At 47.8% G+C, this 27,388-nt stretch overlaps 1 protein-coding gene across 1 annotated transcript; it reads left to right on the top strand.

The window, feature by feature from the left end:
• The first annotated feature begins 2,144 nt into the window (after positions 1 to 2,144).
• Positions 2,145 to 23,705, top strand: FBL (fibrillarin). Its single transcript, XM_068241953.1, has 9 exons — positions 2,145 to 2,250; positions 10,582 to 10,788; positions 12,419 to 12,529; positions 13,478 to 13,572; positions 15,692 to 15,862; positions 15,983 to 16,115; positions 16,285 to 16,397; positions 20,691 to 20,836; positions 21,976 to 23,705. The coding sequence occupies exons 1-9, from the start codon at positions 2,241 to 2,243 to the stop codon at positions 21,998 to 22,000; spliced, it is 1,011 nt and encodes a 336-aa protein (XP_068098054.1). The 5' UTR covers positions 2,145 to 2,240; the 3' UTR covers positions 22,001 to 23,705.
• Positions 23,706 to 27,388: the final 3,683 nt, after the last annotated feature.

The following is a 27,388-nucleotide window of genomic DNA, read 5'->3' as shown; positions in this document are numbered from 1 at the left end:
GCTCACATACTTGGTCATTAAGTAACTGTGTATTAGGGTTAGGAAAAGTGGGCAGAGCCAACACTAGCCAAATACATACCCGGGCAACGCCGGGCGTCCAGCTAGTACATAATAATAATAATATGGTAGGACATTAGACTATGACTATGGTATGATTAGAGTGTGAGGTCCTCTGAGGACAGTCAGTGACATGACTATGTACTCTGTAATGTGCTGCAGAAGATGTCAGTGCTATATACATACATAATAATAATAATATGGTAGGACATTAGTCTATGACTATGACAGGATTAGATTGTGAGCTCCTCTGAGGACAGTCAGTGACATGACTATGTACCCTGTAAAGTGCTGCAGAAGATCAGTGCTATATAAATAAATAATAGTAATATGGTAGGACATTAGACTAGGACTATGGTAGGATTAGAGTGTGAGCTCCTCTGAGGACAGTCAGTGACATGATTATGTGCTCTGTAAAGTGCTGCAGAAGAGGTCAGTGCTATATAAATACATAATAATAATATGGTAGGACATTAGACTATGACTCTGGTAGGATTAGATTGTGAGCTCCTCTGAGGACAGTCACTGACATGGCTATGTACTCTGTAAAGTGCTGCAAAAGATGTCAGTGCTGTATAAATACATAATAATAATATGAAAAGAGACACCAGGCGCTTTGAATTGTACTAGACCTGCATGCATTTTATGTGGCGCCTCTTATGCTGGGAATCTTATGCAAGGAGTGCGTCACTGCCGGCGGATGCGGCCAATTGTACGCAAGAACAGGGACTTCTCCATACCCTTACCCATGCGCCTCCATACTACGCAGGCGCATGCGTAAGGATATGGAGCGAGCCCCTATTCATGCGTACAATTGGCCGCGTCCGCCGGAAGTGATGGGACCTGGTAGTGGCGATAGAGACAGCGGAGGACGGCGGCGTGGGAGCGATCCAGGCTTATGGGGCTGGAGGAAGCCCCAGGTATGTATAAAAGCTTTTTCATTTTTTATACACTAGTCGTCTCTGGTTCCCTTTAAGCAGGGAATCGATCAGGCGGCAGAATCGAGCCGTGAAAACGTACCGTGTATTCCCAGCATGAGTCTAAAGGTTGCCACTAACGGTCCAATTTCTAGCGAAAAATCGTTAAGGTGGCCACTAACTGTCCAATTTCCAGCAAAAAATCGTTCGAGCGATCAGAAATTCTGATCGGATGAAAAATTGTTCACTACACCATCAACTAACCAATCTTTGCTTCCTATCTATCACGACCACCAAGAAAATCCAAATTTTCGTTCGACGAAAATTCATTCGGGCGACATTATTTTCACTCGTTCATAATCGATTGTGTCCACCAATGGAGATTATTTACAACCAATCTGATCAGAATTTCTGATCGCTCGAACGATTTTTCGCTAGAAATTGGACCGTTAGTGGCCAGCTTTAGAGCGATCAGAAATTCTGATCGGACGAAAAATCGTTCACTACACCATCAACTAACCAATCATTGCTTCCTATCTATCACGACCGACAAGAAAATCCACATTTTCGTTCGACGAAAATTCATTCGGGCGACATTTTTTTCACTCGTTCATAATCGATTGTGTCCACCAATGGAGATTATTTACAACCAATCCGATCAGAATTTCTGATCGCTCGAACGATTTTTGCTACAAATTGGACCATTAGTGGCCAGCTTTATAGCAATCAGTGTGTGACGGCTGGGGTGGGAGGGATGGAGGGGCGCACTTGGGTGTCTCAGCCTTGGGTGCTGGAGGACCTTGTTCCTGCTCTGACTGGGAACATTAGCCAGTATTTCAATCCATATATCTCAGCACTATCTGATCAGCTGCTGATTGATAAAGAGATTGGTCGCTGGTAATCGGTGAGTTGTATATTTTTTTGCCTGATCCGATCTTTTTCTATATTGGAAATTGGATGTGAAGTGAATATTGCATGGTGAGTAGCAGAGCTGATTGCACAGGACTTTCCATCTCCTGACCGTCAGTGATTGCTCTTACCGACCACACTCATTTTTAGTCGGTAAACAATAAATAGATTTTTTTTCCCACAACAAAGATGTCCTCCGCTGCCTCTGTGCCCCGCACTTCCGCTTCCTGTGCTCCCCCGCGCCTGCGCAGTACGCCTGTTGGTATCGCCGGAAGCTGGCAGAGTCTTTCCTCGCGGGACACGTGTTGAGCAGCAGCACGCGGAGAGGCAAGCTGAGCGCAGCGCGGATATCCAGCCATGAAGCCAGGTGAGCGCCGGAGCTGCGGGGGAGAGGAGGGGGGAGAGCCGCATGCTGCGGCTCCGGGGGGCCCTGCTGCCCTCTTACAGCCGGGAGCGGATCCATGCTCGCTGTATAGAGACGACAGTCATCCCGGGGCGTCCCTCCGACCTGCAGAGACTGGCCGGGCTCTCATCACAGCTTGTGGCCGGGAGAGGGGGCTCTATATGGGGACAGGAGGGCTCTTTATTGGGGTACTCGGTGTGTATGGAGGGGGGGGGGGGGCTGCTGGTCCTCGGCTCATCCTCGGCTCATCCCACTGTAGTGATATATTGATGCTCAGTTCCAGGGGGGGGGGGGGGGTCATTGGTTTTGAATAGTTGGAAGAGTTTCACGATTGTTTCCACCCCCCGTTTGGTTGTGGGTCGGGGGTGTGGGCACCACGGTGGCATAGTGGTTAGCTCTCTCGCCTTGCAGCGCTGGGTCCCCAGTTTGAATCCCAGCCAGGGCACCATCTGCAAGGAGTTTGTATGTTCTTCCCGTGTCCGTGTGGGTTTCCTCCGGATACTCCAGTTTCCTCCCACATCCCAAAAACATACAGATAAGTTAATTGGCTCACCCCTAAATTGGCCCTAGACTACAGTACTTACACTACATAATACATACATAGACATATGATAATAGTAGGGATTAGATTGTGAGCTCCTTTGAGGGACAGTTAGTGACAAGACTATATATATACACACACTGTACAGCGCTGCGTAAGATGCTGGCGCTATATAAATACTAAATAATAATAATAATATTGAGCCTTTGCAGGACTCGGTCACGTGTGCACGTCGAGCTCTCTCGCCAGGACTGTGCATTTGCTTTTGGCAGTGCATTGTTGTCTCAACATGTTGGAATACTGTAATATGCAGCAATAAAGACAGTGAACTCTTGATTGGAGTGCTGACCATTTAGTCTTATGATCTAGTGGTTATCCAGTTACCATTAGGGCTCGTTTCCACTATAGCAAATCCGCATGCGGATTCGCGCAGCCAATACAAGTGGATGGGCCTGTTTCCACTTGTGCGTTGTGCGGCGCATTTTTTTTTGTGTGCGGGGAAAATCTGCACGGCAAAGCCGTCAGAAATCGCTCCCCGCACACCGCTATGCGAATCGCATTCAATGTATTTAATAGGGAAATCGCATGCGGTATTTGCATGCGTTTTTCCCCGCGATTTTGCATAAAAAATCAATTTTAATTTACACAGGCAGTGACATGGTTAAAATCGCACATACCCTTACCTATGCGGAATCGCACCCGCATGCAGTTTCCTCCGCCGCGATTCCGTACCGCACTAGTGGAAACGAGCCCTTAGTCTGAGCACCCAGAGCTATACGGGCCATGCTGAATAGTGTACATCACTTCCCCTACCTCTACTTGATCCTTTGAATCTTCCTGTCCCTGATGTTTTTTTTTTTTAAAGCGGGATTGTCACCATAAAGATCAAATTTCAACAGCAACTGGTCTGAGTGTATTAAGTGATAAAGATGCTAATCCTGCATTCAAAACTTTTTCTGCTGTTATGATTTGGAGTTATCACATACTTAAGGAGCACTGGACCTTTAGTACCCAGTGCCAAACAGTTGCATGCTGGGGGTTCTTTTTATCTATAATCCTCCTCTTGCCTTTATTTCCCTGCCTAGCTGCCTATCTGCAACATGACCCTCTGCTCACTTGTGTTTACAAGCAAGGCTGAGATGACTCAGCTATTGGAGGAGAAAAGGGGAAAAAAAAAGTTAAGGGCAGAAATGACATCAGGATTTAGCCTAAACCGTGGGCAAAAGACATGGCCCCCACCAGGAACAGAATTCTCGTCATTTACTATATAACATTCACTGAAATCAAAATGTGGACAGCACAATACATGTGTTATGTAAGTAGAGAAAGTATTTATCTACATATATGTTTTATTTCCCCAGCATAGTATGGCTGATCCTACCGCGTTAATGCTACCAAATGAGGGGCAGCCAATTACCAGCCCAGTGCACACTGATAACCTTTCCTGCGCAAAACGAGTTGCAATGAGTCTCCCACTTCTTTCAAGTGGAACTGATGCCAACAGCTGAGCTAAAAGTGGAGCTGAACTCTTGCACAGGACAAAAGGAAAACAGAGAAATGCACTCTGTATGTATTTAGAGAGAGAAGTGTGTCTAATTCACCCTCATCTGTCTCTAATCACAAGTTTTGATTTGATCTCGGCTGCGTCAGCTGACTGCCGTGGCAGACATCTCAATTATGCACACAGGATGTTAACCCTATGTCTGCTTCCATGAAAGCAGGAAGTAGAAACAGTGCAGATTTATTGCATGATTTGTATCAGCTGTAAGAAATGTTTCTTTTATTTAAAGATTATGCTGTTGCTTATCTTTTAGAGCTGAAGTTCTGTGTTCAGGTCGCTGTAAGATGGCCATACACCAGTAGTTAGCCACTAGAATTGACTAATAGATCCTTCTTGGTTCAGATAGCGTCCACCTTGAAATCTATTACAAATCTTTGGAGCTGCAGTGCAGGGCCGGTTCCCATCTAGTGCTCCCCGGGGCCCCTGCGGAGTGTTGGCAGCGGAGTCAGCTTTCCTGTCCACTGGCGCTCTCCTCTGCTCTGTCTTCATCCCCACTCGTGAGATGGTCCCCTAAAGTACATGTGGCAGGTCATGGGGAACAGGCGCCCTGGCTGGAAGCAGACAGAACACTGCAGTAGCGTGCTGGCAGACAGGTGAGGGCGCTCTGCTGCCAACACTCTGCAGGGAGCACGGTTTAAAATGGGGAGTCCATGGAACGAATCTACTGCCACGCGCCTAACCCACCCCCTTCGAGGGAGATCTGTCTGTCTACATCATTTGATAGTTTCACTGTGATCAAATTGGTGTGGGAAATTGATAAGCATGTAATAACAGCATATTGAAAAGCTTATATTGTGCTCACCATGTGGGTGCTGTACACACACCCAAGAAAGTGCATGACCAACATGGCGAAACATGACCTACCTTTTCCACAACTTGTATGATCCACGCACCAACCAACTGAACGGCCAACTCATCAACGTACTGCGTGCACAAGCAAAACGACGGGCTGCACGATATGGCTGCAATCAGAACAAGTACAAGTTGTTACAATGACTTGTACACACACGTCCAACTGCAGAAGATCAGCTCAACAGTTGTGTGAGTTAATCAGCTGGTTGGATCGGGCAAACCGCTTGTTATCAGTCACTTGTCTATCTGTCTGCTGCGCGTATACACACACACTTTACACACACACTTTACACACACACTTTACACACACACTTTACACACACACTTTACACACACACACTTTACACACACACTTTACACACACACTTTACACACACACTTTACACACACACTTTACACACACACTTTACACACACACTTTACACACACACTTTACACACACACTTTACACACACACACACCACACACACCTACCTGATTGGACAACAGACCGAAATCAGCCGAATCAGCTGGTTTGGTTGAACGTGTGTGGGCTTTTAGGGAGTGACCCCAATCTCGGCTCTCCACATATGGAATTCACACACCTTCAATGTAACATTGTGTGCACAGTTATTTTATCGCCCAAGTCTGTTTGCGATATTTGGACTGAAAATCGATTGTTAGTATTGGTGCCTCCCAATATTGGCAGTCCCTTCAGTGTCCTACTGGGGTGGATCATACTTGGAACGCCACTAATGTGCTCCCTGCAGTCTCCTGCCCCCCTCTTCCCATACAAATTAAAGCTACGTGTCTATACTAGAATATTATGTCTGTAATATTCAGCAAAGCCAATTGGAGAGCATGGGTAGACACTTGGACAAACCCATCCTGTAGTTCCTGCACGGAAAGCCATGCAGTGCAGGTGTATTCTATCTATGTTATGGACGGGCAAACACATGTATAAAACAGGGTTTTACAATGTAATAAACAGTCCCAAAAGTAAAACATATAAGTAATCAATGTGCTGTTCCAGAACTTACTTCAATGTTTACTTCAGCTGGGCTTTAACAGCTAAACTAACCTAAGTGAGATTTGTAAAGTGTGTGTGTGTGTGTGTGTGGGGGGGGGGGGGGGTTGGGGGGTGCAGCGAGCATTTACTTACGGGGATGGGGGCTGTCTATATAGAGGACACCATATCCTGTGTCCCCCTGCCACAGGTTATCAGAGATGTCCCTAGCAGCAGCAGTGCATGCTGGTGACGCTTACTGCATGCCAGGAGGTCACATGAATGATCTACATCCCCCAGCATGCATTGCGGCATCCTTGCAGGAACAAAATTAAATGCCTAAGGAGCCACGAACCCTCCAGAGATCAGACGAGCTTGTGGGTAATCTGATCGGGGCCGCTCCACTTCAAGCACGAGTGCGGCCGGGCTGCATCTGCAGAGTAGGCTGGAGCCGCTCGTGTTAGCATAGGAGTGCCCTGATTCGCAGGAGGCGAGCAGCAGAGGATGCTGAAATAAGCCTTATTCGAAAAGAGGTTTCCCTCTCCTTGGGTATTTGAATTTGTACCCCAGCTTTGGCTCATGTTCCTATAACCTAGGGCAGAGAAGAGGAAGGCTTTTACATAGATGGGGGTGGGGCCTTTGATTTATCAATATGGATTTGGGAGGAAACTGGAGTGTCTGAAGGAAACCCGTGCAAATATAGGGAGAGCGTGGAATCTGCCTGCAGAGGGTGTCGGATGCCAGTGCTGCCAGGCAGGAGTGCTATCCGCTGCATCGTTTTTCCAGAGTGAAAGTTGGAACACTCCAGTGTGTATGGAAATCCAAATAATATTTAGGCAGCAGGTACAGCATAAAAATGGCTAACATGTTTCGGACGTACCAGGAGCTTTCAGTGATGATCTCTCATCTGCTGTTTACTAGTCCATATAGTGCTGCTGAGTGTGGAGCGGGCGCTGTATCGTGCTGTTAAGCGCTATCTCTGTAGTGTGCGAGGGTGGGGGCGCTGTATCGTGCTGTTTGCTAAGCGCTATCTCTGTAGTGTGCGGGGGTGGGGGCGCTGTATCGTGCTGTTAAGCGCTATCTCTGTAGTGTGCGGGGGTGGGGGCGCTGTATCGTGCTGTTTGCTAAGCGCTATCTCTGTAGTGTGCGGGGGTGGGGGCGCTGTATCGTGCTGTTTGCTAAGCGCTATCTCTGTAGTGTGCGGGGGTGGGGGCGCTGTATCGTGCTGTTTGCTAAGCGCTATCTCTGTAGTGTGCGGGGGTGGGGGCGCTGTATCGTGCTGTTTGCTAAGCGCTATCTCTGTAGTGTGCGGGGGTGGGGGCGCTGTATCGTGCTGTTTGCTAAGCGCTATCTCTGTAGTGTGCGGGGGTGGGGGCGCTGTATCGTGCTGTTTGCTAAGCGCTATCTCTGTAGTGTGCGGGGGTGGGGGCGCTGTATCGTGCTGTTTGCTAAGCGCTATCTCTGTAGTGTGCGGGGGTGGGGGCGCTGTATCGTGCTGTTTGCTAAGCGCTATCTCTGTAGTGTGCGGGGGTGGGGGCGCTGTATCGTGCTGTTAAGCGCTATCTCTGTAGTGTGCGGGGGTGGGGGCGCTGTATCGTGCTGTTTGCTAAGCGCTATCTCTGTAGTGTGCGGGGGTGGGGGCGCTGTATTGTGCTGTTTGCTAAGCGCTATCTCTGTAGTGTGCGGGGGTGGGGGCGCTGTATCGTGCTGTTTGCTAAGCGCTATCTCTGTAGTGTGCGGGGGTGGGGGCGCTGTATCGTGCTGTTTGCTAAGCGCTATCTCTGTAGTGTGCGGGGGTGGGGGCGCTGTATCGTGCTGTTTGCTAAGCGCTATCTCTGTAGTGTGCGGGGGTGGGGGCGCTGTACCGTGCTGTTTGCTAAGCGCTATCTCTGTAGTGTGCGGGGGTGGGGGCGCTGTATCGTGCTGTTTGCTAAGCGCTATCTCTGTAGTGTGCGGGGGTGGGGGCGCTGTATTGTGCTGTTTGCTAAGCGCTATCTCTGTAGTGTGCGGGGGTGGGGGCGCTGTATCGTGCTGTTTGCTAAGCGCTATCTCTGTAGTGTGCGGGGGTGAGGGCGCTGTATCGTGCTGTTTGCTAAGCGCTATCTCTGTAGTGTGCGGGGGTGGGGGCGCTGTATTGTGCTGTTTGCTAAGCGCTATCTCTGTAGTGTGCGGGGGTGGGGGCGCTGTATCGTGCTGTTTGCTAAGCGCTATCTCTGTAGTGTGCGGGGGTGAGGGCGCTGTATCGTGCTGTTTGCTAAGCGCTATCTCTGTAGTGTGCGGGGGTGGGGGCGCTGTATTGTGCTGTTTGCTAAGCGCTATCTCTGTAGTGTGCGGGGGTGGGGGCGCTGTATTGTGCTGTTTGCTAAGCGCTATCTCTGTAGTGTGCGGGGGTGGGGGCGCTGTATCGTGCTGTTTGCTAAGCGCTATCTCTGTAGTGTGCGGGGGTGAGGGCGCTGTATCGTGCTGTTTGCTAAGCGCTATCTCTGTAGTGTGCGGGGGTGAGGGCGCTGTATCGTGCTGTTTGCTAAGCGCTATCTCTGTAGTGTGCGGGGGTGGGGGCGCTGTATTGTGCTGTTTGCTAAGCGCTATCTCTGTAGTGTGCGGGGGTGGGGGCGCTGTATCGTGCTGTTTGCTAAGCGCTATCTCTGTAGTGTGCGGGGGTGAGGGCGCTGTATCGTGCTGTTTGCTAAGCGCTATCTCTGTAGTGTGCGGGGGTGGGGGCGCTGTATTGTGCTGTTTGCTAAGCGCTATCTCTGTAGTGTGCGGGGGTGGGGGCGCTGTATTGTGCTGTTTGCTAAGCGCTATCTCTGTAGTGTGCGGGGGTGGGGGCGCTGTATCGTGCTGTTTGCTAAGCGCTATCTCTGTAGTGTGCGGGGGTGGGGGCGCTGTATCGTGCTGTTTGCTAAGCGCTATCTCTGTAGTGTGCGGGGGTGAGGGCGCTGTATCGTGCTGTTTGCTAAGCGCTATCTCTGTAGTGTGCGGGGGTGGGGGCGCTGTATTGTGCTGTTTGCTAAGCGCTATCTCTGTAGTGTGCGGGGGTGAGGGCGCTGTATCGTGCTGTTTGCTAAGCGCTATCTCTGTAGTGTGCGGGGGTGGGGGCGCTGTATCGTGCTGTTTGCTAAGCGCTATCTCTGTAGTGTGCGGGGGTGGGGGCGCTGTATCGTGCTGTTTGCTAAGCGCTATCTCTGTAGTGTGCGGGGGTGGGGGCGCTGTATCGTGCTGTTAAGCGCTATCTCTGTAGTGTGCGGGGGTGGGGGCGCTGTATCGTGCTGTTTGCTAAGCGCTATCTCTGTAGTGTGCGGGGGTGGGGGCGCTGTATTGTGCTGTTTGCTAAGCGCTATCTCTGTAGTGTGCGGGGGTGGGGGCGCTGTATCGTGCTGTTTGCTAAGCGCTATCTCTGTAGTGTGCGGGGGTGGGGGCGCTGTATCGTGCTGTTTGCTAAGCGCTATCTCTGTAGTGTGCGGGGGTGGGGGCGCTGTATCGTGCTGTTTGCTAAGCGCTATCTCTGTAGTGTGCGGGGGTGGGGGCGCTGTACCGTGCTGTTTGCTAAGCGCTATCTCTGTAGTGTGCGGGGGTGGGGGCGCTGTATCGTGCTGTTTGCTAAGCGCTATCTCTGTAGTGTGCGGGGGTGGGGGCGCTGTATTGTGCTGTTTGCTAAGCGCTATCTCTGTAGTGTGCGGGGGTGGGGGCGCTGTATCGTGCTGTTTGCTAAGCGCTATCTCTGTAGTGTGCGGGGGTGAGGGCGCTGTATCGTGCTGTTTGCTAAGCGCTATCTCTGTAGTGTGCGGGGGTGGGGGCGCTGTATTGTGCTGTTTGCTAAGCGCTATCTCTGTAGTGTGCGGGGGTGGGGGCGCTGTATTGTGCTGTTTGCTAAGCGCTATCTCTGTAGTGTGCGGGGGTGGGGGCGCTGTATCGTGCTGTTTGCTAAGCGCTATCTCTGTAGTGTGCGGGGGTGGGGGCGCTGTATCGTGCTGTTTGCTAAGCGCTATCTCTGTAGTGTGCGGGGGTGAGGGCGCTGTATCGTGCTGTTTGCTAAGCGCTATCTCTGTAGTGTGCGGGGGTGGGGGCGCTGTATTGTGCTGTTTGCTAAGCGCTATCTCTGTAGTGTGCGGGGGTGAGGGCGCTGTATCGTGCTGTTTGCTAAGCGCTATCTCTGTAGTGTGCGGGGGTGAGGGCGCTGTATCGTGCTGTTTGCTAAGCGCTATCTCTGTAGTGTGCGGGGGTGGGGGCGCTGTATTGTGCTGTTTGCTAAGCGCTATCTCTGTAGTGTGCGGGGGTGGGGGCGCTGTATCGTGCAGTTTCTGCATTCATGTCATCCTGTTTCCTCTAACGAAGCATTTTATTTCTCCACTTTAGGATTCACACCTAGAGGTGGCGGCAGAGGAGGATTTGGGGACCGCGGTGGTGGCAGAGGAGGATTTGGGGACCGCGGTGGTGGCAGAGGAGGTTTTGGGGACCGCGGTGGCAGAGGTGGTTTCGGAGGACGTGGCAGAGGAGGATTCGGTGATCGCGGTGGAAGAGGAGGATTCGGTGATCGCGGTGGACGAGGAGGAGGATTCAGGGGTAAGATTCAGTTTCATGATTAGCCTTAAAAACGAGCCTTGGGTCTGACAGGCCAGACACATACAGATCAGAGCTGGGAAAGGTTCACTGATACGTATGCAGGTCAAGCACATTCTACAGCTGCTGAAAGCTTAACTACTTGAGGGCTGCAGTGTTAAACCCCCCTAAAGACCGGGCTATGTTTTACTTAATTGGCCACTGCAGCTTTAAGACCAAGCTGCAGGGCCGCACAGCACACAAGTGATTTCCCCCCCCCCCCCTTTCCCCCCCACCAGCAGAGCTCTCTGTTGGTGGGGTCTGGTCGCTCCACAGTTGTTTTTTTTTTTTTTTTTTATAAATTTTTTTTTTCTTTTATAAAAATGCCTTTTTTTATTTTTATTCCCCTGCTCCCTCCCTCCCCCTGGCCAGCCAATCAGGATGATCAGCTGTCATAGGCTTCAGCCTATGGCAGCCAATCACTGCCTAGCCCATGGAGGGGACAGCCGTGTCACAACAAGTCGTTTGTACACATGTATAAACCTAACTGTCGTTTGAAACTTAGTTAGTCCACGGATCCGCCAAGTGGATCAGTCTAAACTGCCGCTATCAGTCTAATGGTGCCCATACACGATACAATAAAAACGTTTGATTTTCCTGTTTATTCGATCAAAATGATCGAATAAGTTAAAAAATATATTTTTTTCGAACAAGAAATTCGAAAGATTATTCTGGTTTTTCAAGAGAAATCTGATCGGACATACTGGAGCACTCTTTATATTCGATCTAGCGGAATAATCGAACAAATTATCTAATCGAAAAAAATAAAAAATTGTACCATGTATAGCCACCATAACGATCATTCGTACACAGAGCTTTCTGTTGGTGGGGTCTGATCTCTACCAGGATGTGTGTTTATGTATGTATGTGTATGTATCTATCTATATATATCTATATCGCTCTCCTGTGTCCCAGCCGTGTCACACCCTTCGGCGTGACGCGTTTGGCAAGTGATTAAACAAAATTAGGCAGGTTCATACATTTGGGCACCACAAAAAGGAAATTAAATCAATATTTAGTAGATTCTTCTTTGGCAGAAATTACAGCCTCTAAACGCTTCCTGTAGGTTCCAATGAGAGTCTGGATTCTGGTTGAAGATATTTTGGACCATTCCTCTTTACAAAACATCTCTAGTTCATTCAGGTTTGATGGCTTCCGAGCATGGACAGCTCTCTAACTCACAACACAGATTTTCAATTATATTCAGATCTGGGGACTGAGATGGCCGTTCCAGAACACTGTACTTGTTCCTCTGCATGAATGCCTTAGTGGATTTTGAGCAGTGTTTAGGGTCGCTGTCTTGTTGAAAGATCCAGCCCTGGTGCAGCTTCAGCTTTGTCACTGATTCCTGGATATTGATCTCCAGAATCAGGGTTCCAATAATTAGTTCTAAAGGTTTTGGAATCAAAATGACAACATTGCCCGAATGTATGCACCTGCCTAACTTAGCACGCAGTTCCTCCATGTGACCTGTCACTCCAGCACTGTCTGTCAAGCTTATAGCTTTAAATTTTACAGAGCAGCATTAACCAAACATGCAGGCAGCCTGTTTCGGACTTATCCTGACGTGATGTATCTCATGATCCTTTTTTAGGTGGCAGAGGTGGACCTCGTGGTGGATTTGGTGGAGGACGCGGAGGTCGTGGTGGCAGAGGTGGATTTGGTGCAGGGAAGAAGGTAGTGGTGGAGCCACACAGACATGAAGGTAAGTTTGAGTAGTGTTCGTCACATGGCTGTTATGGTTGTGGTTCTGATGATTGGAAGGGACACGTGGTATGGTTGTGGTTCTGATGATTGGAAGGGACACGTGGTATGGTTGTGGTTCTGATGATTGGAAGGGACACGTGTTGTGCTTCTGATGATTAGAAGAGATACGTGGTACAGTTGTGGTTCTGGTGATTGGAAGGGACACGTGGTACAGTTGTGGTTCTGGTGATTGGAAGGGACACGTGGTACGGTTGTGGTTCTGATGATTGGAAGGAGCGCGTGGTACGGTTGTGCTTCTGATGATTGGAAGGGACACGTAGTACGGTTGTGGTTCTGATGAATGGAAGGGACACGTGGTACGGTTGTGGTTCTGATGAATGGAAGTGCCACGTAGTACGGTTGTGGTTCTGATGATTAGAAGGGACACGTGGTACAGTTGTGGTTCTGGTGATTAGAAAGGGACACGTGGTACAGTTGTGGTTCTGGTGATTGGAAGGGACACGTGGTACGGTTGTGGTTCTGATGATTGGAAGGGACACGTGGTACGGTTGTGGTTCTGATGATTGGAAGGAGCACGTGGTACGGTTGTGGTTCTGATGATTGGAAGGAACACGTGGTATGATTGTGGTTCTGATGATTGGAAGGGACACGTGGTACGGTTGTGGTTCTGATGATTGGAAGGAGCACGTGGTACGGTTGTGGTTCTGATGATTGGAAGGAACACGTGGTACGGTTGTGATTCTGGTGATTGGAAGGGACACGTGGTACAGTTGTGGTTCTGGTGATTGGAAGGGACACGTGGTACGGTTGTGGTTCTGATGATTGGAAGGGACACGTGGTACGGTTGTGGTTCTGATGATTGGAAGGGACACGTGGTACAGTTGTGGTTCTGCTGATTGGATGGACGTTGCAGTAGCTTTTGGTGACCGCTTAATTTATCCTGCAGGAGTGTTTATCTGCAGAGGAAAGGAGGACGCGCTGGTGACAAAGAATCTTGTCCCTGGAGAATCTGTGTATGGAGAGAAGAGGATTTCCGTGGAGGTTCGTAGGAATTGCATAGATCCATGTTGCTCCTTTACCTATTCATTTCCTGTTTATAATGTTTTGGCACTCTTCCCTGGCCGGTTTGCCATTTGTAGTGGTCCTCCGAGCAAAGAGCGATTTGAGATGTTAGTCTAAGCACAGATCAAGAGACATACACTTCCTCTGCGGTTTGGCGAGACTGCAGACCATTAAGCTGTTATCCCATGTGGACAAACATCTCTGAGGAGGAAGGTGACTATAGATGGTGAAGGGAGCAGGACTGTTACTAAAAAGTCCAAGCCCTATCCCATACAGCCATATCAATCCCTGCCATGTACTGATGAGGGCCAAAAGCCCGAAACAGGCTGTCTACATGTGGGTTTGATATGGCTGTGTAATATTTAAAGCTATAGGCTTGCTATACACCAGCGGTTCTGGATGCGAGCTTTGCTTACAAGGGCGAAAAGAGATAATTTGCAAATTCAGTAGTGGTGCATTGTGGGTAACCACAAATTATACTGGGTAACCACACTTACAGCTGAATTATTGCAAGTTTCCTTCTGTTTTAAGAAGGCAAATTTCACCAAGCATTGCTTGTTAGTAGGAGAGCTTTTCAGTCTCTTATCCCTATACATTCCTAGTGAGCTGCTTGGTTACTCTGGAAAAAAAAGAATAAGAACCCAAAAAGGCCTTCAGTATCAGTCAAAGATTTTATGTGGATTCTCACTTGTGATGTTTGCCCTCAAACCAGTGATGGCATGCTGTGACCATGAATGGCAAAGGGCGTGGACATCCAGAAACTCCACCTTCGGTTAAGAAAACATTTTATTTTAGGCACACTTCTTCCTTCTATTTCTCCACATAATCACCACCTTTATTTAAAGAGACTCTGTAACATCAAAAACGTCCCCTGGGGGGTACTCACCTCGGGTGGGGGAAGCCTCAGGATCCTAATGAGGCTTCCCACGCCGTCCTCTGTCCCACGGAGGTCTCGCTGCAGCCCTCCGAACAGCCGGCGACAGGCCCGACTGTTCAATTCAATATTTACCTTTGCTGGCTCCAGCGGGGGCGCTGTGGCTGCTTTCGGCTACGAAGTAGGCGGAAATACCCGATCTCAGTCGGGTCCGCTCTACTGCGCAGGCGCCGGAGACTTGCGCCTGCGCAGTAGAGCGGACCCGACGGCGCTCCGGTATTTCCGCCTACTTCAGAGCCGACAGCTGCCACAGCGCCTGCGCAGGAGCCAGGAAGGTAAATATTACGTCACCGCTGTACGGAGGGCTGCAGCAAGACCCCCGAGGGACGGCAGATGGCGTGGGAAGCCTCATTAGGATCCTGAGGCTTCCCCCATCCGAGGTGAGTACCCCCCAGGGGACATTTTGTCGTTACAGATTCTCTTTATTTAAGCATTCGTCATATCTTTTTACAAGGTTTTCAATCCCTTAGCTTGCAGTAGACACAAAGGGTTTTGATCCTTGATGGTTTTCCGTAATCTTCAAGTATCTGTGGGATGAGAGAGACCAGGAGCCCAGTGGTGCAGTATCGTTGGTCAAAGGAGGCTAATGAATAAAAATGTGTAAGCTATATACTCACAAGGGCGGGTTGCAAAATTTGCAACCACCGTCTGAGCCTGCAGGAAATATCTGTCCCCGCTCGTTGTCCCTGGTCTGTTGGTGCAGAAGCTGGGAGGTCGCTCACCTGGATTAGTGGTGAAGACTTCAAGGAGTCCTCGTGACTAAGAACCCCCTAGTGGTATGGACTATGCTAAAAAATATAGTAGTATATCATCAAGGGTGCCTCCACCAGTGTGTGTTTTTGTTTTATTTTTTAGCATTGTTTGTTGTAGCATAACGCTCATCACCCATGAGTAGGAGGGATTCAGGGTGGGAGGAGCTTTAATACTGCTGAACAAACAGTAACTGGCATTCTGCGTGACAAGCAGTGCAGGGAGAGAACAGGTTAACCTGACAGTAAAATTCCTCAGAAAGAAAAGCTTGAGTGGCAGATAAAAGCAAATGGCTATTACTTTCTGGATGACCCTGGCATTGGACTGGGAACTGATAATCTGGTTACGGGGCGTTTCCCAGTTGGCACTGGATCACATAACTGACCTGGTCTTTTTTTTTTTCAATCTTTACAGGAAGGAGAAACAAAGATTGAGTACAGAGCGTGGAACCCCTTCCGATCAAAGCTTGCGGCGGCCATTTTGGGCGGCATAGATCAGATTCACATTAAGCCGGGCACTAAAGTCTTATATTTGGGAGCTGCTTCCGGGACGACGGTTTCTCACGTGTCAGACCTGGTTGGCCCGGTAAGTGATCGTTGTCTAGAGTGGATGGTTTTGGGTGGGTCTTCCTGTGCTGGACAGTCCAGAGCTTAGACATCTAACATGGCCGCCATCTCGCTCACTGTGCATGTTCTGATTTGGCAGGAAGGGCTGGTGTACGCCGTGGAATTCTCTCACCGATCCGGCCGTGATCTCATCAACGTGGCCAAAAAACGCACCAACATCATCCCCATCATAGAAGACGCCAGACACCCCCACAAATACCGCATGTTAATAGGTAAGAGCCGCGTGTTATGAATCAGATGCCTCTACAGCGATGTTTCCTGAACTTGTCCCTCACTCCCCACCGTAGTGCGCTCTGTGCTGCTGGCGAGCGGTGGGCACGGGTACAGGAAATGCTGCTCTAAATAAAGGACTAACACTGCCGGCGTTCTGATTATTTTCAGGTATGGTGGATGTTGTATTTGCTGACGTAGCGCAGCCGGATCAGACCAGAATCGTCGCCCTGAACTCCCACAATTTCCTGAAGAATGGAGGCCATTTTGTAATATCTATAAAGGTTAGTAAGTAAGAGGGAATACATGTTAACCTTCCCTAATTCTCTGTTTTAAAATAGGCCTGTCGGGCGTTCAAACGCAAAGGTGACCCTTAAAGAGTACTTAGAGTACTTGAGGAGGTTTTAAGTCTAAAAAGTGACACAGGCATGTTCCCATCTGCAGGACACTCCTCGCTGCTTCTCCAGTGTCCTGACCTCAGTTGTCACGAAAGTACACAAGAAAAGCATCCATGGTATGCAAACCAGACAATTACACACTGTGTATAGTATAAGTACGGTAGGTTTATTAGGGGCATATCCCGAAAACGTTAAAAACACCAGTACGACTGAGAGGCAATATATAGATAATATGAATATATAGTCAGAGTGCAGTGGGGGTGAGTATATAGGTAAACCAAATGCCAAAATACACTGGTTCTAACTGCAAAAACACTGTCCAAAAAATAGTGATCAATATATCAATTACAGTCAGTGTCAGATATGAAAATAAATTGCCTCACCGCAGCACTGCTCTAAGTCCTCTCAGCCCGACCGGTGAATGAACTGAAAGTGGTGGATTGCTTTGGATAGGAGGGGAGGTAATGAGCAAGTAAAGTAAGTAAAAATAAGTAAAAAAAAAAAAAAAAAAAAACTAAACGTGCTGCCTGATCCAGAGGGGGCTCCCTGGATCAGGCAGCATGTTTTTATTATTTTACTTTTACACCCAGCACAGGTTTGCTTTAAAGAAAACCTGTAACGAGAAAAAGTTCCCCTGGGGGGTACTCGCCTCGGGTGGGGGAAGCCTTCGGATCCTATTGAGGCTTTCCCTGTCCTCCTGTGTCCCACGGCGGTCTTGCTGTGCCTCTCCGAACAGGTGGGATGTAAATATTTACCTTCCCAGCGCCAGTACAGGCACAGTATCTGCTCCCAGCTCGGAAATAGCTGATCGCTGTCGGCCCGCTGTACTGCGTAGGCGCAAGTCTCCTGCACCTGCATAGTAGAGCGGACCAGACAGAGATCGGCTATTTCTGCCTATCTCCATGCTGAGAGCTGCAAAAGTGCCCCCGCTGGAGCCAGGAAAGTAACTATAGCAAGCCTTGTCAGGCTTGTCGAGGGAGGATTCCAGGACACTACAGGGGAGCCAGCGCTGGACTGCCTGCAGCTACAGGGGAGGGGAAAGCCTCATTGGGACCCTAAGGCTTCCCCCTCCCAAGGTAAGTACCCCCAGGGGATGTTTTTCCAGTCCAGGGTCCCCTTAAGTGTCTGATCAGCAGTCAGCCACCACAGAGGCAAAGGCGACCCTTAAGTGTCTGATCAGCAGTCAGCCACCACAGAGGCAAAGGCGACCCTTAAGTGTCTGATCAGCAGTCAGCCACCACAGAGGCAAAGGCGACCCTTTAGTGTCTGAGCAGCAGTCAGCCACCACAGAGGCAAAGGCGACCCTTTTGTGTCTGAGCAGCAGTCAGCCACCACAGAGGCAAAGGCGACCCTTTAGTGTCTGAGCAGCAGTCAGCCACCACAGAGGCAAAGGCGACCCTTTAGTGTTGAGCAGCAGTCAGCCACCACAGAGGCAAAGGCGACCCTTTAGTGTCTGAGCAGCAGTCAGCTACCACAGAGGCAAAGGCGACCCTTTAGTGTCTGAGCAGCAGTCAGCCACCACATGCATTGGTAGATTCATTGACCAGTGAGATCTCAGGAGCTCCACTTGTGTCATGTAGGCTGCTAGTAGGAACATTTTCTATTCACCTTCTAGCAACAAATCGGATTCTCTTTCCTGTTGCTGGGCAGATTACAGCATGTAAGAGGGACAGAGTTCTATAGTTGCCTCATACACTCACCCAAATTGACTCAGAAGTTGTGCAAATACAAATCTTACGCCGTTTTCCCTGAAGTAACCCCTTTCGTGAAGTCTGTCTTTTGCACAGTGGGTAGTACTCTTTACTTGCAGCACTAGAGTCCTACATTCAGATATCAAGCAGGACACTTTCTGCATGTAGTTTGTATGTTTACATGGATTTCTCCTGTGCACTACGGTATCCTCCCAGATTCTAAAAACCGATACGTTAATTAGTCCACCACGGGTGGGGACAGTATGACTATGGTAGGATTAGATTGTGAGCTCCTCCGAGGACAGTCAGTGACATGACTGTGTACTCTGTAAAGTGCTGCAGGAGATGTCAGTGCTGTACAAATACATAATAATAATAATATGGTAGGACATTAGGCTATGGCTATGGTAGGATTAGATTGTGAGCCCCGCTGAGGACAGTAAGTGACATGACTATGTACTCTGTAATGTGCTGCAGGAGATGTCAGTGCTATATAAATACATAATAATAATATGGTAGGACATTAGGCTATGACTATGGTAGGATTAGAGTGTGAGCTCCTCTGAGGACAGTCAGTGGCATGACTATGTACTCTGTAATGTGCTGCAGGAGATGTCAGTGCTATATAAATACATAATAATAATATGGTAGGACATTAGACTATGACTATGGTAGGATTAGAGTGTGAGCTCCTCTGAGGACAGTCAGTGACATGACTATGTACTCTGTAATGTGCTGCAGGACATGTCAGTGCTATATAAATACATAATAATAATATGGTAGGACATTAGACTATGGCTATGGTAGGATTAGAGTGTGAGCTCCTCTGAGGACAGTCAGTGACATGACTATGTACTCTGTAATGTGCTGCAGAAGGTGTCAGTGCTATATAAATACATAATAATAATATGGTAGGACATTACACTATGACTATGGTAGGATTAGAGTGTGAGCTCCTCTGAGGACAGTCAGTGACATGACTATGTACTCTGTAATGTGCTGCAGGACATGTCAGTGCTATATAAATACATAATAATAATATGGTAGGACATTAGACTATGGCTATGGTAGGATTAGAGTGTGAGCTCCTCTGAGGACAGTCAGTGACATGACTATGTACTCTGTAATGTGCTGCAGAAGGTGTCAGTGCTATATAAATACATAATAATAATATGGTAGGACATTACACTATGACTATGGTAGGATTAGAGTGTGAGCTCCTCTGAGGACAGTCAGTGACATGACTATGTACTCTGTAATGTGCTGCAGGAGATGTCAGTGCTATATAAATACATAATAATAATAATATGGTAGGACATTACACTATGACTATGGTAGGATTAGAGTGTGAGTTCCTCTGAGGACAGTCAGTGACATGACTATGTACTCTGTAATGTGCTGCAGGAGATGTCAGTGCTATATAAATACATAATAATAATATGGTAGGACATTACACTATGACTATGGTAGGATTAGAGTGTAAGCTCCTCTGAGGACAGTCAGTGACATGACTATGTACTCTGTAATGTGCTGCAGGAGATGTCAGTGCTATATAAATACATAATAATAATATGGCAGGACATTAGACTATGACTATGGTAGGATTAGAGTGTGAGCTCCTCTGAGGACAGTCAGTGACAGGACTATGTACTCTGTAATGTGCTGCAGGAGATGTCAGTGCTATATAAATACATAATAATAATATGGTAGGACATTACACTATGACTATGGTAGGATTAGAGTGTGAGCTCCTGAGGACAGTCAGTGACATGACTATGTACTCTGTAATGTGCTGTAGAAGATGTCAGTGCTATATAAATACATAATAATAATATGGCAGGACATTAGACTATGACTATGGTAGGATTAGAGTGTGAGCTCCTCTGAGGACAGTCAGTGACATGACTATGTACTCTGTAATGTGCTGCAGAAGATGTCAGTGCTATATAAATACATAATAATAATATGGTAGGACATTAGACTATGACTATGGTAGGATTAGAGTGTGAGCCCCTCTGAGGACAGTCAGTGACATGACTATGTACTCTGTAATGTGCTGCAGAAGATGTCAGTGCTATATAAATACATAATAATAATATGGTAGGACATTAGACTATGACTATGGTAGGATTAGAGTGTGAGCCCCTCTGAGGACAGTCAGTGACATGACTATGTACTCTGTAATGTGCTGCAGAAGATGTCAGTGCTGTATCCTCGATAATAAACCCCCTGTGTCTCTGCGTCCCGTGTCCGTGTGTGTGTCCCTGCGTTTGCGCTACTGCGCATGTGCCGCAGGGACACCCTTTGGTCAGGGAGCAGGACAGGCCAGGGGGGCCGCTGGGCGCGTGTGCGGTGGGCATGCGTGTTTACTGTGCGCAGTGGCGGCGGTCACAGAGGGAGGGGGCGTTCCAACACAGACCTTGGGTCTCCTAGTAAATACATAATATATTTCACTTCTGGTGCATTACCTCTATCTCTCCTATCTCAGGCAAATTGCATTGACTCCACCGCGGCTCCAGAAGCGGTCTTCGCTGCAGAGGTGAAGAAGATGACGCAGGAGAACATGAAGCCACAGGAGCAGCTGACGCTGGAGCCGTACGAGAGGGACCACGCTGTGGTGGTCGGCGTGTACAGGTGAGTCGCACAAAAAGGATTAACTCTTTGCTTAAGGTTCAGCAAAATAAAAATCTAAACAGCTGCAGTGGCGCAGGCCGCCTTCCCCCGTGCTGTGGCGCAGGCCGCCTTCCCCCGTGCTGTGGCGCAGGCCGCCTTCCCCCGTGCTGTGGCGCAGGCCGCCTTCCCCCGTGCTGTGGCGCAGGCCGCCTTCCCCCGTGCTGTGGCGCAGGCCGCCTCCCCCCGTCTTGTTGAGGGGGGTTTTAGAATGTTGGGCGGGAGGAAGTGGCCATCACTGTATGGTTGGTAGACATCTATTCTGGTTTCGTATGCAGGTCCAGCTTACATCACTTACCGCTGTTAGAGACTCAGTGACCGGGATTAGTTCGGTGACCAATAGTGTAGCTGTTGATGAGCATTAGGTGCTGACCTGGACTGGTGACTTTTCTTTTACTTGAGGGGGGGTTGGGGGCGTTTGGACGTAGATGGTCTGTGCAATGGGAGACCTGCTGGGGTCACAATCTACTTTCTATCTTCCTTGGAAGAAGTTACCGGCAATCAGAGAGCATACTGGGCCACAATGACCTCATGCTGATGCAGTTAGGCGGTGCAGAGACTGATGCCATGTGGGATTAGACCCAATGGCTGTACGGCCGGCGACAGCCCAAACAAGCCCACATAATACACATAGTACATAGTGCTGGCGGAGATCAAAATGTCGGACTTGGTGTAAAACTTGGATCAGGAAGGCCTCACTCAGTGACGGACTAGATCCCTCAGAAGAGCAGCCCAATGCTCCATGCTGTATGTGCTCTGACATCAGGAGATGACGCTCCACTGTGAGGACAGTCAGTGACATGACTATGTACTCTGTACAGTGCTGCAGGAGATGTCAGTGCTATATAAATACATAATAATAATAATATGGTAGAACATTAGACTGACTATGGTAGGATTAGATTGTGAGCTCCTCTGAGGACAGTCAGTGACATGACTATGTACTCTGTAATGTGCTGCAGTGTACAGTGACCTCTGCAGAGCAGTGTGGAGCACGTAGGCACAGCAATGTGTAATACTCAGTGACTCAGGCCATGTGTACAGCTCCCCCCTGTGCTGAGATTCATCCTCCCTCTTCATTACTTGTGTTCTTTCTCTTACAGACCTCCTCCGAAACAGAAGAAATGATTCGGCTGTCGGAATATAAAATTCTATAAGACTTTATTTTTTTATATGTACATATATGTACATCTTTCTCTGGGACAGAAGTTGATCAGGAATCTGTGGATCTTCTGAGCCTGGCAGAGCGATTTATCTGCACGTGTATGAAGAGATCACCGATCTGTTTAATAGAAGATTGACATGAAGTCGCCTCCCTCTAGCATGTTCCTATCTGTATCCCAATAGCCAACCAGTCATTGCCTGCTGTCTTGTGAGCTGTCACATGGGGGCGCTGTCACACACAGCTTTCTAGAATGGGGTTTAGCTTAAAATTGTAGTGTCATTTTATTACTAAAAACTATCTTGCGTTGGCATTTGGATTTTGTAATGTTGATGTTCAGGATAGGATACAGCCAGCTGCACCTCTCTATCCGTTCTAAATGGCACTCAAGGCCTCACGGTTAGTTGGACAGAACTTTGAATTTTTCCTTTTTTTGTTATATCCCCTTTTCATTCTGTGGGAAGTGCTTCAGAAATGCAGGCAGGACTGTTCACAGGTGGAGGTATATCAGAATCCCAAGTGTCTGTCCATGGCTTGTGTGTGGCCACAACCAGCAGAGTCCCTTTCAGGACAGCTGGGCCTTCCTGGGAGGGGGGGGGGGGAGAGGTTGGCCACATCAATGCATTTCAATCACTCAAGATCTACGCATTTTAGCTTACAATTCAACCACCTCTTATTAAATTCTGCCTATTGCAAATAAAGCAAATGCCTGTAAGGAATTCAGTAGCTACATTTCATTTTTACTGACTTTAGCAATGCATTTCAGCTCCTGGAAGAGTCTGTTTTTCATTTTTCTATAAAACAGGAATTGGTGACTGTACCGGGTTTGCCAAATCACCCTTTTAAAGTCTCCCCAAGTGAGGCTAACCTAATGTAAAAACAAACCCGATACTAGAGGCTTCCTGTGACCTGGAGACCACCGCTGCTGCCTGGAACCCTCGTGAAGAGCGTGCTCCTGTCCATGTTGGATTTCTTTAGGGGGACCATGCTTGGCAATGGCTGGGTCAGCAGGATGTGTAAAGCCTATTCCCTATCCACAAGGCTTCCCTCTTGGGTAAGTATCTTCCTGTGTTTTTACATTAGGTTTGCCTTAGGCCCACGTTAAATACTGACACATCTAAGTTATGCAGGTTCTGAGCTACTTAAACCTAATCGGTGCCTGAATTGCATCCAACTCGCCCCAAGACCTGCCGTGTGTCAGTACTGAGGAAGGATTTGTCTGCACTGCTGTGTACAGCGCCTTATGCTTCCTCTTCTGTAATAAGGCACCACTCGCGTTGTACATGCTGGAGGGACTATTGGAGGCAGCATAGATGGGCGGCAGCGTGTCTCTTACCAAATGAGACCGCACCACTCCGCCTCACTATAAGCATGCGTTGTGTGTTTGCTGCCCCCTGATCTCTGGGGAACAGACCCCGTTACCTGAACTACTGGTGATGGCAGGACTGGAGTCTCATTATAAAGAGGACCTGTCCATGTTAATACCTTATTAAACAGAGAAGGGCGATTGTCGCATTTCCCTGTTATGTTAGAGTTCTTCCAATAAGCAAATTTCGATGCTAAAATGTTATTTTAAGGAAATGCATTTTCCAGATGTTGCCTTCTCACTGTATGTATTTTTGTATGATGTATGGAGAGTTTGGGGGAGACCAGTAAACCGTTTTATCTATATGCCGAGTCTGTGTTTGAATTTCATGTTTGTTTTCTGTTAATTTAGCATAATTTGCATATTTCGGCAGTGATGCATTGTGGGAGACATCTCAGAGCTCTCTCCCAACTTGAAATATCACAAGACAAGACAAATAACATTTATATTGTGCTTTTCTCCTGGCGGACTCAAAGCGCCAGAGCAGCAGCCACTAGGACACGCTCTATGGGCAGTAGCACTGTTAGGGAGACTTGCCTAAGGTCTCCTACTGAATAGGTGCTGGCTTACTGAGCAGGCAGAGCCGAGATTCAAACCCTGGTCTCCCATGTCAGAGCCCTTAACCATTATACCGCCCAGCCACAAATTCTTTCTGGTTTAAGAAAGCAAATTTTTGTTTTCCATGCATTTATTAACCACTTCACCACTGAGGGGTTTTACCCCTTGACCACCAGAGCAATTTTCACCTTTCAGCGCTCCTTCCACTCATTCGCCTATAACTTTATCATTTACTTATCGCAATGAAATGAACTATATCTTGTTTTTTCCGCCACCAATTAGGCTTTCTTTAGGTGGGACATTATGCCAAGAATTTTTATTCTAAATGTGTTTTAATGGGAAAATAGGAAAAAATTTGGGAAAATTATTATTTTTTAGTTTTCAGCCATTATTGTTTTTAAATAATGCATGCTACTGTAATTAAAACACATGAAATGTATTTGCCCATTTATCCCGGTTATAAAACCGTTTAAATTATGTCCCTATCACAATGTTTGGCGCCAATATTTTATTTGGAAATAAAGGTGCATTTTTTTCAGTTTTGCGTTCATCCCTAATTACAAGCCCATAGTTTATAAAGTAACAGTGTTATACCCTCCTGACATAAATATTTAAAAAGTTCAGTCCCTAAGGTAACTATTTATGTATTTTTTTTTATTGTACATTTTTTATTTTTTTTTTAATTACAAAAAAAAAATTGGGAGTGTGGGAGGTAATGAGTTAATTTTTTTTGTGTAAAAGTAATTTATTTGTATGTGAAAAATGTTTAGGGTGTAGTTTTACTATTTGGCCACAAGATGGCCACAGTAACTTTTGGTTTAATGCGACCTCCAAGCGTCCTTCTGGACTCTTGGAGGCAGTACTAGGAGGCTGGGTAAGTGGTTTTTTTCACAATGATCGCGCTGCTCATCGGAGAGCAGTGGATCATTGCGGGGCTTAGATCAACGAACGGGAATGGATTTTCCCGTTCATTGATCTCCGGGCGAGCGGCCGGCGGCGTGTTTACGAGCGGGAGCGCGGGCAGCGGCGGGAGTGCGCAAAGTATGGATTTCTCCGTCCCTGGGGGTTAAAGGATGGAAAAAGGGACGGAGAAATTCGTACGGGCGGGGGTAAAGTGGTTAAGGATGCTTTTTGGTCCTTTGTAGTCCCTTACACACTCCTGGGAGTCCTGGTTCACCATGAGCTTGCTGGGTAGTCTGTAACTCTTCATTTTGCATTCCCTTCTCACTATTGACACAGCAGTAACTTCTTTTCATTACTTATGCCATCAAAGTTTAGATTGTCCCCCAAAAATAAATGTATAATCTAGGCTTTGTTTGCGTCATTTTTTCAAGAATGGTTTCATTTTACAGGGGGAAAATGGGCATAAATGTAGAAAATAAAACCTTTTTTCATTTTTTCACCCTTCCTAATTTTCACATAAGTGCCACAGATGTGAACCACCTCAAAATATATTGCGTTACTTGTCGCAGTTAAAATGATACCACATATGCTGCATTTAAACACTACTGAGCATGTAGCAGACCATTCTCGCCCTAGCGATTGCATCCAGTTCCTATAGGTGGCAGCCATTACAGATGTCCATGAATCTTAGAGACTGCCAAATAAAAAAATGTGCCTGGGGGGTACTCGCCTCAGGAGGGGGTAGACTCTGCATCCTATCCTTCCTGCTCCGTCCCACGGTGGTCTCGCTGCAGATCCAGGAACGGTGGCAAAGAAAATATTTCCCTGTTCCAGCGGGGGAGTTGTTGTGGCTCTCAGCTCAGAAATAGGCGTAAATAGCCAATCTCAGTCGGGTTTGATCTACTACACAGTACAGCAGACCAGACTGGGATTGCCTATTTCCAAGCCGAGAGCCGTAACAGCGCCTGTGCCGGAGCCGGGAAGGTAAATATTTACATGCCGCTCTTCAGTGGGCTGCAGTGGGACACAGGAGGGACGGGGGAAGCCTCGATAGGATCCAGAGGCCTCCCTCTACTGAAGTGAGTACCCCCCCAGGGGTGTTTTTTGTTAATACAGATGTAAGGTCAAGGGGTTGATTATGGTAGGGATTAACACTTAAAGCAGATCTATCCAGCCTATAACAGGATTCTCTTCTGTAAAGTTATAATTACAGAGCTGGGTCGTCTTCTTGTAGAGTCCGTGTCCAGCTACTTCCGGCAAATAGAAATGCAGTAGTGTGACTCGCACACCTGAAACAAGCATTCAGCTAATCCAGCCACACTTCAAGGGGAACTGAAGTAAGGTATACGGAGGCTGCCATATTTATTTCCTTTTAATCAATATCAGTTGCCTGGCAGGCCTGCTGGTCTATTTGGCTGCAGTAGTGTCTGTATAACACCAGAAACAAGCATGCAGCTAGTCTTGTCAGATCTGACTTTAAAGTCTGAAACACCTGATCTGCTGCATGCTTGTTCAGGGGCTATGGCTAATAGTATTATAGTCAGAGGATCAGCAGGGCTGCCAGGCAACTGGTATTGCTTAAAAGGAAATAAATATTGCAGCCTCCATAACCCTCACTTCACAAATAAATATTGCAGCCTCCATAACCCTCACTTCACTTCTCCTTTAACCCTTTGCCGACTGCCCCACTTTACGGCGGTGTAATTGGCGTGAAGTCCTGGGGCGAGGTTTTGGAGGAGATCGCGCGCGCATCTCTACTTGAATGACATCAGCTTTGTCATCCGTCTCCCAAGACTGTTAGATGGCAAAACCGCCGTCTATTTACACCGTACAGCACAATATTTGGCTAGTCTCATCTAAATGACCCACCCACCAGATAAAAAAAGCACAGCAGATGGGTGTTTTGAAAGGGAAACTGAAGCGAGAGGTATATGGAGGCTGCCATATTGATTTCCTATTAAACAATACCAGTTGCCTGGCAGTCCTGCTGATCCTCTGCCTATAATGCTTTTAGCCATAGACCCTGAACAAGCATGCAGCAGATCAGGTGCTCTGACTTAAAGGGCAACTGAAGTAAGGTATACGGAGGCTGCCATATTTATTTCCTTTTAATCAATACCAGTTGCCTGGCAGCCCTGCTGGTCTATTTGGCTGCAGTAGTGTCTGTATAACACCAGAAACAAGCATGCAGCTAGTCTTGTCAGATCGGACTTTAAAGTCTGAAACACCTGATCTGCTGCATGCTTGTTCAGGGGCTATGGCTAATAGTATTATAGTCAGAGGATCAGCAGGGCTGCCAGGCAACTGGCATTGCTTAAAAGGAAATAAACATGGCAGCCTCCATGTACCTCTTTCTTCAGTTCCCCTTTAACATCCTGTGCTTTCAAATGAGCTCATCTGCCATGGCAGTCATGTGACACAGAAGAGACATCAAATTACACTTGTGATTAGACACAGATGAGGGGGAATTAGACAGGCTAAACTCTCTAAATACATACAGGGTGCATGTCTCTGTTTTCCTTCTGTC

The sequence above is a fragment of the Hyperolius riggenbachi genome, chromosome 6, assembly GCF_040937935.1.
Source record: "Hyperolius riggenbachi isolate aHypRig1 chromosome 6, aHypRig1.pri, whole genome shotgun sequence".
NCBI classification, from domain to species: domain Eukaryota; kingdom Metazoa; phylum Chordata; class Amphibia; order Anura; family Hyperoliidae; genus Hyperolius; species Hyperolius riggenbachi.
Note: the sequence above shows the minus strand (reverse complement) of the source record. Positions and strands in the feature narration are given on the sequence as shown.

What these genes read in the sequence shown, in the direction of transcription:
- FBL (XM_068241953.1), top strand. An exon ending in ATTTTGTAATATCTATAAAG is followed by an intron (nt 16,398 to 20,690) that starts GTTAGTAAGTAA and finishes CTCCTATCTCAG; the next exon opens with GCAAATTGCATTGACTCCAC. An exon ending in GTGGTGGTCGGCGTGTACAG is followed by an intron (nt 20,837 to 21,975) that starts GTGAGTCGCACA and finishes TTTCTCTTACAG; the next exon opens with ACCTCCTCCGAAACAGAAGA.